This window comes from Thecamonas trahens (genome assembly GCF_000142905.1).
Source record: "Thecamonas trahens ATCC 50062 unplaced genomic scaffold supercont1.45, whole genome shotgun sequence".
In the NCBI taxonomy this organism is placed as follows: Eukaryota; order Apusomonadida; family Apusomonadidae; genus Thecamonas; species Thecamonas trahens.
In genome coordinates this window covers 170,922-180,851 of record NW_013657635.1, presented here as the reverse complement: position 1 = coordinate 180,851, position 9,930 = coordinate 170,922, and the positions used below count along the sequence as shown (strand labels likewise).

The window sequence follows — 9,930 nt, the reverse complement described above, 5'->3', positions numbered from 1 at the left end:
GGCTACTGCGGTGGGCGCAAGTCGGGGCCGAGCCGCACCCGGCGGCTCGCGCAATGCTGGCAGCAAGTTCCAAGGCAGCACTAGCCGCGATGGAAGTTGTGTGCGGTGCGGGGGGGCTGGTCGCTGACTCGATGGTGGGCGAGGCTGGGCGGACGGTGCTGGCCGCGTCGCCATCGCGGGCCATCGAGGCTGTCGACCCGCAGCACCCAGCGGCTCTTGTGCGGCGGCTCCCGAGCTTTGGCGGTGTCTTTGCTGTGGCACTCCTGGCAAGCGCGGCGACGCATAGCGCGGCCGTTGACGCCAAAGTGTGGAAACGGGTGGTACTTGCCAGCTACGGCGATGCGCTGCAGGCGTACGACGAGGTACCCGCGGCGGTGCGGGCGATTGTGGCGGCTGCGGTCGAGGCTGGCGGATGGAGGTGGGAGACGCTGACAAGCGTGCCGGCATACGCAGCGCGGGTAGCGCATCTGGACGGTGAACTTGTACTGCAGTAAAAGGGAGTGTCACCGCTCGCTCAGCGTGGTCGGACAAGACTATGCGTTTGCTTTCTTCTCTGCGCGCGCAGCGGCGCGAGCCTTGCGGCGGGCCTTGCGGCGCTTGCGGCGAAGGACCTTGAAGTCCTTGCGCGCCACGTGGCCGCGCCAGGCCGACTGGATGGAAATAGCTGCACGAATGAGCGAGTCAAACTCTGCGGCCTCGCGGTCAGCGTTGAGCTGGACCCGCTTGTTGTGGTCCATGATGGCGGTGTACTCGACGTTGAGGACAGCGTAGCGGCGCTTGAGAGCGTCGAGGCGGGCGGTCTCAACATCGCAGGTGGCCTGCAAGGCCTCGAGCTCCTCCTGGGCAGCGGACATCTCCTCGTCGTAGCGGGTGAGCCAGTTTGTGACCTCGGCTTCGGTGCGGGCGCGCGAGCGGCGCAGCTCCTCCTCGGTCGCCTGCGACTTTGCGATGAGCGAGTCGAGGTAGGCACGCTTCTCAGTCAGCTCCGACTCGAGCTCTGTCTGCGCACGCTTAAAGTGCTCCTGGTCCACGGCAGCGCGAGAGCGGGCCTCCTTGTCGAGGGCCTTCTGGTCGTCGACAGCGTTCGAGGCCAGCGACTCGAGAGTCTTGGTGAGGCGAGAGATGGTCCTGTTTCGCTTCTTCTCCTCCTCGTTGCGAAGATCAACCTGCTTCTTCAACTGGACTTGCAGCCGCTCGACCTCTGCGGTGGACTCGCGGGCGCGCTGAACGACTGAGGCCATCTGGTTCTCCCGCGAGCGGGCCTCCTCCACCGAGGTCTCGAGACGGACAATGGTGAGGTCGCGAAGCTCGTTGAAGACTTTGATAAAGTTGACGAGACCCGGGGTGCGGTTGGAGGCAAAGTGCGAGCGGAGGCGATGGACGGCGTCGGGCGTTTGGCGGAGGACGCGGCAGACGGACTTTGTGGAGGCCACCAGCTCTGTGGCGATGTCCTTGAGCTCATCAGTGAGGTCTGCATGGAGGGCACGCTCGCCTCGTCTGCCTGTTGCCTCGCGTCGTTCCCACACATCGGTGTAGCGAGCCTCCAGCGCCTGGTGATTGACCAACAAGTCCACCACATCCCGCCCGGCCACAGCCTCCAACGCCTCGGTGTTCTCCAGAAACGAGCCGAGCATGGCCAGGAGGTGGACGTTGACAACGGCCTCGTCGAGGACGGACATGATCCGCTGCGCCTCCACATTGGTCAGCCGGTGAATCCGGTCGTCCCCGGACATACTGAGCTGGTATGCGAGGGTATGTCACTCGCTATGTCTCGCTGCCCCTGTTCGTCACCTGTCTGTCTTGCTTGACTTGTGGCTGTTGGCGGCTGGGCGCGGGTCGGCGAGGTGAGGTGGTTGGCCGCCGGCCAGAGAGCGGCCGGTCGGCGAGTCGGCGAGTCGGCCGGTCGGCGAGTCAGCCGTTCGGCCGTTCGGCGAGTCGGCGGGCGCAATGAGCGGTCAGACGGCGAGGGGATTGACCATGGGGCGATGAGCGAGGAGCGAGCATGGTGATGATGATGATGATGATGATGATGGGTATTGGGAGGGGGGGGAGGGGGGAATTGAATGAGTGACCGTCAGTCGTCCCCCCCCCTCCCCCCCTCTCAAGTTGGACCACATTCGGCAGGTCACACTGCTCTCTGCCTGCCATGCTCCGTGCTGCTGCTGGCCGTGTCTCTGCCCCGCTCCGTCGGCTGGTCCATTCTTCCGCCCCTCGTCGCGGAGGTGCTACTGAGGAGATCTTCTCCGACACACAGAACGGATACCTCTTTGGCGAGAAGGTACGTGTGCTAAATGGTGGTTACCGTAGCCGCGGTCGGTAGCTGTCGCCTTCTCGCTCTGTCGCTCTGTCGCTCTGTCGCTCTGTCGCTCTCTGTCGCTCTCTGTCGCTCTTGTCGTCATTCAATTTTTGGTGCCATCCCCCCCTGGGGTAGCCATGGCCAGTGCGGCGGAGGGAGGGAGCTTGGGGAGGGACAGGGGAGGGGGTATAGAGGAAGGGAAAATTTCGTGGTCGTAGTGGGTGTGGGTGTGGGGCTGGGGCTGGGGCTGGGGCTGGGGCTGGGGCTGGTACTCATGATGTGTGGGGGCGGTGTGACTGGCTTGGCCTTGGGCTTGTAGCCGGGCGTCCCGCGCAAGAAGGAGCTGTGGGAGACCATGATGCAGATCGGTACGGACAGGGCTGGCAGGTTGGGGGCACGGATGGGAGAAGGAGGGAGGGGGGAGGGGGGGGGAAGGGAGGGGGGAGGGAGGGAGGAAGGGAGGGAGAGATGCTGCCGATCAGCTGTGGTGCGGCCGATGAGCTCGTGGTACGGTCGATGAGGTGTGTCGTACGGGCTGGGCTACATGGGTCTGATGTCTGGTGAACCTGGGACGGCGATCGCCTCTATTGCCCCCACCCCACCCCCTCCACTTGCCCGCCCTCGAGATACTTCCAACAACTACTCACTACTATGCACACCACAGGGATGGGCGGCACCTTTGTTCTCGCCGCTATCGGCCTCGCTTGCGCGCCCGAGACCTCGATCAAGGTCTGGGCCGAGGAGGAGTCGGTCGCCCGCATCAAGCGTCGCCAGGCCGAAGAGTAGGTGCCTAGTAAAGAGAGTGTTACGAATCCCGCAGTGCCTCAGAGGAGCCGCGGCGACGATGGCGCAGGCTCAGGCCCAGACGCAGACACCGATGCCGGCCGTCCCGAGAACTGCGTATTGTACAGCTCGGCGTAGAGGCCGCCGAGCGCAAGGAGCTCAGCATGGCTCCCCTGCTCCACTAGCCGACCCTGGTCGAGAACCAAGATGATGTCGGCCTTGAGAATGGTTGAGAGCCGGTGGGCAATGACGATCGAGGTGCGATCGGCGAGGAGAGCGTCAAGCGCGTCCTGGATGGCGCGCTCAGACTTGGAGTCGAGCGAAGACGTCGCCTCGTCAAGAATGAGGATCCGCGGGTTCTTCAGCACCACACGCGCAATGGCGATCCGCTGCTTCTCGCCGCCAGACAGCCGATAGCCGCGCTCGCCCACAACCGTGTCAAAGCCCTCGGGCAGCGCGTCCACAAAGTCGAGGATGTTGGCGACTTGGCAGGCCTCGCGGAGCTCATCATCGGTAGCCATCCCGTCCGGTCGCGCATACACCAGATTGGCCCGCAGCGTGTCGTGGAAGAGGAACGACTCTTGCGTCACCGTACCGACGTGTGTGCTGAGTGAGTCGAGCGCCACATCGCGGACGTCGTGCCCGTCGATCGAGATCGCCCCGCCGGTCACATCGTACAGCCGCTGCACCAGCATCGTCATCGTCGTCTTGCCCGCCCCGACGGGCCAACCACCGCCGCAAGCTGCCCGGGCGCCACTGAGAAGCTCACTCCGTTGAGCGCGTACGACCGCCCTGACGCCGCCGCACGGTCGTCCACCCCGTACTCGCTCTTGATCCGGCCGCTCATGCCAATGTTGCGCGGCCAGAACCGCTCGGTTGTCCGCAGCTGCGGCAGCCGCTCCATCTTTGGTCGCCGCCGCTTAATCCGCGGCGCCAGCGGGACCGCAGCCGTCAGCAGCCCAATCTCCTCGTCGCTGTCCGGCGCCAAGTCAACGCTGTGGGCCGGGCCAATGCCGCCGCCGTCATCGCTACGCTCCTCGCTGCCTTCGTCGTCGTAGTAGCTCTCGTACGCGCCCGGAATCCGTTGATAGTTGGCGAGCGCGTACGAGAACGAGACGTTGTCAAAGGCAATGGCGCCATCGACGGCATCGAGGACGACAGCGCCGGGCGCGTCAGCAATCTCGATGTCCATGTCCAGGATCTCAAAGACTCGCTCAAACGAGACAAGCGAGGTTGCAATCTTGACTCGCGAGTTGACCAGCTGAGTGATGGGCCCGTAGAGCGAGGTGAGATAGACTGTGAGCGAGACGAGCGTACCTACCGTCAGCTTGCCGTCGATAGCCAGGTTCCCGCCCCACCAGTACACCACAACAGTGCCGAGCGACGAAATAAGGCCCATGCCCATGCCAAACCACACCCCGATGAACGAGATGCGAACCGAGAGGTCGCGCAGCTCGTTAGCCTTTTCGTGGTAGAGCGCGACGTTGTGCTCGGCCCGGCCAAAGACCTTGGTCAGCAACACGCCCGAGATGTTGAGCGTCTGGTTGGCAATGGCCGACAGCGTGGCGTACATATCCATCTGCTCACGGACAAGGACCCGGAGCTTGGAGGCGATGACGTTTCCCGGCACCAGAAAGAGCGGGAGAAAAGCAAGACCGACAAGCGTCAGCCGCCACTCGATGGCAAGCATGATCGCCAGCGTCAGCGCCACGTTCATGACGTTGGTCACAATCTCCACAAACGTGTCGGTGATGGCATTGCGTGCTCCGCGCACATCGTTCGACAGTCGCGACATGACCTCGCCGGTCTTGGTTGCCGTAAAGAACCGGACCGACGACCGCTGCAGGTGCCGGTACGTCGCCGTCCGCAGATCGTTGATGATGTACGACCCGATCTTGGCCACGTAGTACGACTTGACCACCCCAAAGATGCCGACCGCAATCGGAATCGCCAGCAGCCCCATCGCCAGCTCGGTCAGAAGGCTCTTGTCCTTCTGCGGAATGGCCTTATCAAGAATCGCCCGGTACAGCATCGGTGGAATGAGCGCCAGCGCAGACTTGATGGCGATGGCTAGCAGCACACCCACAATCACCCGCTTGTACGGCTTGGCATACTCGACGACTCGATGCAAGAACGCGCGCGTCACTATCGACGTCGCCTTCTTCTTCTGATTCCCTGGGGCCTGCAGCCAACCTCCCGATATCGTACACAGCGCCGACACAGTAGTTACGCAGCGCCGGCATCGTGTACGCAGCCCCGCACCGCGTAGGTAGCCCCGCATCATCATTCGTCCCGCATCGCGCGCACAGCCCCCACATCGCCCATCACGTCATCGTCCATCGTTTCCGCTTCCAATGAGTCGCATACGCGTCGCCCCCCCCCCTCCCCTCCCCCCTCACACAAGCACAGCCCCCATTGGACCACGGTACGTACTCGGTAGATGAGTGAGCCCCATCCATTGGAGTACATGCCGTGCCGGGCGATAGTGTCTCTCTTTGGTGCGTTCGCGTCGAGTGCCTGCACCCGTCCCGTCGCCCCGGCTGGGTTCGCCCGCTCGCTGGCGCACTCTCTCGCCCACTCACCGACTGGCTCTGATGACGCTAACCTCCCGCGCGATGTTCAATGTGGGCGGATGAAGAGCAGACGGGTAGGCAAGGAAGAAAGCTATCCGGCGATGGCAAGGAGCGCGGCTCCGCCGAGGACGACGATTGCGGCAAGCCAAAAGTGGGCGACGTGCCGCGCCTGTGGAAGCTCGCCGTAGTAGAGCCAGCCCCAGAGGCCTGCGACAAGGAGCGCCAGCTGGGTGAGCGGATAACCAATGGTGAGACCGAGATAGAGCGTGGCGTAGATGGAGCAGTAGTTGCCGATCTGCCACAACAGGCCCGTCAGCAGGCCCGGGCCGAGCGCCACCCGCCAGTGCAACTGCAGCGGCGCTCGCATGATCGCCATGTACCCCAGCGCCAGCAGCGGTGTGATGCTCACAACACCGATCGAGAACGAGATAATGTAGTTGATGCCCGACGCCCGCTTGGGCGTCTCGCGCAGCGGAACCATCAGCGACCCGTTCAGCACTCCCAGAACAAGCGCAAAGACCACGCCGCGCACAAGCTTAGCCAGCGGCTTGCCGTCACCCCCGCCTGCACTCGCATAAGCATCATCCAACCCCCGTCCACCGCTGACATTGACTGCAGGTGCTTCGGCAGCCACCAGCGGGGCCGCCGCCCGTACATCGCCAGGCCGGTGCGGTCGCAGCGACTCGTCGTCGACAGCAAAGCCGAGCCAGGCGTGGACGCCCGCCATCAGCGAAGAGTGGAGCGAGGCGAGCAGAACAAGTCCACACAGAAGGGTGGCGAGCGCAACCATGGCCAGCGGCAGCGAGGAGACCTTGTCGTGGTAGGCCAGAGCGCCCCAGAGAAACGAGATCATGATGGTGGTACCAGACCAGACAGTCTGAGCCACCGAGAGGCCGGCGTCGGAAATGGCAGCGAGAGCAAGGATAGACGATGGAGTCCAGATGGCAGCACCAGCAAAGCCAAACCAGGTAAAGACAAACGGGTTGTAGAGGAGGACACCCCAGGCCGAGACAAAGATGGCCAGCGAGTAGTAGATCTGGAAGGCCACCGGGTGGACCTTGGCCGCCGCCACCGCCGCGCTCTTGGTCGGCACGCCAAACGAGCCAAAGGCCACACACGCGCCCACCACAGCCAGGTATCCATACAAGCTGTCACTGGCCATGTCCTCCACCAGGCAATGCCACCTGCCGCTCCCAGAGTGGAATGTCCCCTCCCCTAGCCCGCGCCCGCGCCGCGCCTGAGCACCTCCTGCCTGTCGCCCTCCCACCACAACCAGTGCGCGCCGTCCACCGCAAGCAGTGCCCCCCCTTACCCCTACCCCCCCCCCCACCCCACCCCCATCGACCACCACCACATCCACATCTGGCCTCGCAACAGGCCCACTGTACCAGATCCATCCTCCACATCGCCTCTACCACATCCATACAACCGCTGCCCACCTCATCCAAGCCCCCTGATCACACCTTCCCCATCACCAGCCCTCCTTCCCTTCCTGCCTGGCCCTCGGACCAAGTCCCCGTCCGAGCCGTCCCAAGTCGACCCCCCCCTCTTCCTCCCCCTGCCCCACTCGACCCACGCCCACGACTACCCACAAGACCGACCATGCTACCATGGCGGACATACACCCGCCAGATGTGTGCTATTCATATTGCCCCTCTCCTGAGACTCGCCCCTGCTAGGGGTATGGCCTCCCTTCGCCATGCCACTTCCTCGCAGGCCTCGGTCAAGCGGGCACTCGCCTCGGCTGCCACCTTTCGGGCTCTGGTCGATGGCACCAACGTGGCCCGATATCCCTCACTCGTCGCTGCTGCTTATGATGCACATGCTGCTGCTCTGGATCCGCCTGACATACTTCGTGCTCTTCGCGCTGTCGCTCATGCAGCTACCATGCGAACCCCGCATGCCCGTGGAGAGCGATCGCCAACGTTGATCAAGACGGGAGGGAAGAACAAGAAGCCCGTGTCAGGCGAGGCTGATGCTGTCGAGTCGCTGCGGGTTCTCGGTGGAGTGCTTCTCGCTCGTCTTGCTTCTCAAGTTCATACCATGGGTGCTGCTGGTGCCTCGTCTATCCTGGCCGCAGCGTCCAAGCTCGATCTGCTCCTGCCTGACCTGCTCGAAGTGAGCGACCCGCTCTGGCGCCCGGGCATCCGGTCGGCGGGCGTGCTGGAGGCTGGCATGGCCCGCGCCACTGCTCGCGCTGTCCCCGTCGTCGCCTCAGGCACCTGGCTCTCGCGCGATGCACCACCGGCAGAGGCTGCAGGCGTCATCGGCCGCCTGGCCAAGTCGGGCTGGGGGCATGCCGTGCCTGACGACGTCCTTCGCGAGCGTGTCGCCCTCACCCTCGCTCCTCTGGAGGCTGCTGGTCCTCTCTCGGACGTCCGCGCTGATCACGCCGCCGTCGAGGCCGCGCTGTCCAAGGCCAAGGGCAAGTGGCGCCGGCTGCTCCCACACCGCCGCGCGGGTGGCCGCCGCGTTCCCTCGGCCGCCATGAAGGAGCTCGCCATGGGCCTCCCGCTCGACCGCCTCGCCGCCCACGTCTCAGACGCTGTCGACCTGGCCGTCGCCCTTGGCAAGGTCCTCGCCTCGCCGCAGCGCACCAACCGCGGCGCCACCGACCACGTCGCCGCCGCCGCCGGTCAGCTTCTCAACGGTCTCGCCCTCGCCGGCAAGCTGCAAGTTGTCGACGGCCACCAAATCGCAGCCCTCCTCAACGTCGCCGCTCTCGCCACCCTCGAACCGTCGGCCCCGTTTGTTGAGCAGGCCTTTGTCGAGCTTGCCCTCGCTCCCTCCAAGTTTACCTCGCCATCGCTCCGCCTTCGCGTCGCCCGCGCCTTGGACAAGCTCGGCGCCCTCGCCGCCAACCAGGCCACCATCGAGCCACGCTCTGGTCGCCTCCAGTTTACTTCTTCGCTCTGATAAATCCCGCGTTGCTGCTCATGTCCGCGTTCGGCGCCTCCGCTCCTGCGCCTGCACCGGCGACCCGCCTTCGCCCGAGCTCAGCGCATACATCCGCTGCTCGAGGACCGCAATCCGCGCCAAAAGCGCCTCGTCCTGTCGTGCCATTTTGAGGTCGAGCTCGGCCTTGACCTCGGCGAGCTGCGCCTCGGCCGCCTTGAGCGCAATCGCCTTCAGCTCGGCCTGGACAGCTTCCTCCGACATGTGCGTCTCGTTCTCGTCGCACGTGCCCGAGTTGGACCCGACAACGACGTCCTCGCCCTCGCCCGACTCGTCGCCCACAGACTTGAGACTCGCCGCAGACGCGTGCCGCGAGACCGCCTTGCGTGACGGACGCGGCGAGCGCGAGCCGGCCCCGCCCCCAGACCCGCTCGCCCGCGTCCGCCGCGACGCCGGCGACGTGCGCGACGCCTTGCCCGAGCCATGTCCAGACTCGCCCCCGCGCGGAGTGGCATCTGTCGTTGCGCCTGCCCCGCTGGGTCCATCGCCGCCGCCGCTCGCTGACCCTACGCTTATCACGTCTTCCGCCACGTCGCCTAGCGAGGCCAGCGATACTGTCGAGTGCAGCGACGACCGCGACCGCGCGCGGACCATGGCCGCCACCTGCTCTTCGTCCAGCCGGTCGTAGTCGGCGAGCGGGATGTCAGCCGCAATCGAAGGTGTCTGCAAGCCCCATGCCCGTGGTGCAATGTTGTGGACCCGGAGCGGAGTAAAAACATGCTGGTAGAGCCGGTAGTGGCGGGCGTATGTGTGGATAAAGTACTGCGTCACCGCCGAGACCTGCGAGACGTCGAACAGATCGACTGAGTGCGGCGGTGCATGGACAGCATGAGCAAGCAAGACATCCCGAAAGTATGCAAACGTCGCATCCAGGGAAATGGCCGTAGTCACCGCGTACGCATGTGTTGTTTTGAACAGCGAGAAGATGACCGAGACGTGCGCATCAGTCATCGGCGTGCAGCCGCTCGCCGCCAGCCCACATCCGTCGTCCACCGCTGCGCAGTTCTTCAGCGCCCATGCCATGAGATAGTAGTACAGATCAACCATGACGCCATCAGGCGTCGCCGTCTGCGCTCCTGCTCCGCCCGCGCCCGTCCCACCTGCGCCTGCCTCTGCTCCTGCACTAGCACCAGTACCAGTACCACCAGTTCTGTCAACTCCCGGCTCTTTCCGCAGCACAGCACCAATCATAGCCATCCGCTGCTTCGGCTTGGCCATGCGGTACTGCTGGACCCAGGCCAGGCTCACGTCCACCTCTTCCAGCGAGCCCTACGGGTGGTGGTGGGTGGGGGGGAGGGGGGGGGGGAGGGTGGAGGTGGGGGA

General features: G+C 64.7%; 6 protein-coding genes across 6 annotated transcripts in view; 2 read left to right on the top strand and 4 right to left on the bottom strand.

Moving 5' to 3' along the window:
* Positions 1-533: 533 nt before the first annotated feature.
* Positions 534-1,733, bottom strand: AMSG_09161 (IQ domain-containing protein D; the record flags this gene model as incomplete). Its single annotated transcript, XM_013899420.1, has 1 exon — positions 534-1,733. The coding sequence occupies one exon, from the start codon at positions 1,731-1,733 to the stop codon at positions 534-536; it is 1,200 nt and encodes a 399-aa protein (XP_013754874.1).
* Positions 1,734-2,146: 413 nt separating this feature from the next.
* Positions 2,147-3,108, top strand: AMSG_09160 (uncharacterized protein; the record flags this gene model as incomplete). The annotated part of the gene is made up of 3 exons (XM_013899419.1): positions 2,147-2,278; positions 2,616-2,664; positions 2,961-3,108. The coding sequence occupies 3 exons, from the start codon at positions 2,147-2,149 to the stop codon at positions 3,080-3,082; spliced, it is 303 nt and encodes a 100-aa protein (XP_013754873.1). The 3' UTR covers positions 3,083-3,108.
* Positions 2,960-5,588, bottom strand: AMSG_09159 (ABC transporter ATP-binding protein). Its single transcript, XM_013899418.1, has 2 exons — positions 5,513-5,588; positions 2,960-5,261 (listed from the first exon to the last, which is right to left on the bottom strand). Exons 1-2 carry the CDS (start codon positions 5,546-5,548, stop codon positions 3,777-3,779), a joined length of 1,521 nt encoding a protein of 506 aa, XP_013754872.1. The 5' UTR covers positions 5,549-5,588; the 3' UTR covers positions 2,960-3,776.
* Positions 5,589-5,684: 96 nt separating this feature from the next.
* AMSG_09158 (uncharacterized protein) lies at positions 5,685-7,264 on the bottom strand (the record flags this gene model as incomplete). Its single annotated transcript, XM_013899417.1, has 2 exons — positions 5,685-6,800; positions 7,245-7,264. 2 exons carry the CDS (start codon positions 7,262-7,264, stop codon positions 5,744-5,746), a joined length of 1,077 nt encoding a protein of 358 aa, XP_013754871.1. The 3' UTR covers positions 5,685-5,743.
* A 71-nt stretch (positions 7,265-7,335) lies between these two features.
* On the top strand, positions 7,336-8,568 carry AMSG_09157 (uncharacterized protein; the record flags this gene model as incomplete). Its single annotated transcript, XM_013899416.1, has 1 exon — positions 7,336-8,568. One exon carries the CDS (start codon positions 7,336-7,338, stop codon positions 8,566-8,568), a length of 1,233 nt encoding a protein of 410 aa, XP_013754870.1.
* AMSG_12240 (uncharacterized protein) overlaps positions 8,536-9,930 on the bottom strand; it is a gene marked incomplete at its 5' end in the record, with an annotated part of 2,350 nt that continues 955 nt past the window's right edge. The window contains 2 exons of the mRNA XM_013899464.1: positions 8,536-9,683; positions 9,792-9,876. Coding sequence (XP_013754918.1) covers positions 8,587-9,683; positions 9,792-9,876 — 1,182 coding nt within the window. The 3' untranslated portion in view covers positions 8,536-8,586. The remainder of the gene's footprint in view (positions 9,684-9,791; positions 9,877-9,930) is intronic.

Excerpts from the sequence above, each read along its gene's own strand:
- AMSG_09159 (XM_013899418.1), bottom strand. The coding sequence starts at position 5,548 with ATGTACTCCAATGGATGGGGCTCACTCATCTACCGA. Across the intron at positions 5,262-5,512 it reads GGGGCTCACTCATCTACCGA|GCCCCAGGGAATCAGAAGAA; the intron begins GTACGTACCGTG and ends GGTTGGCTGCAG.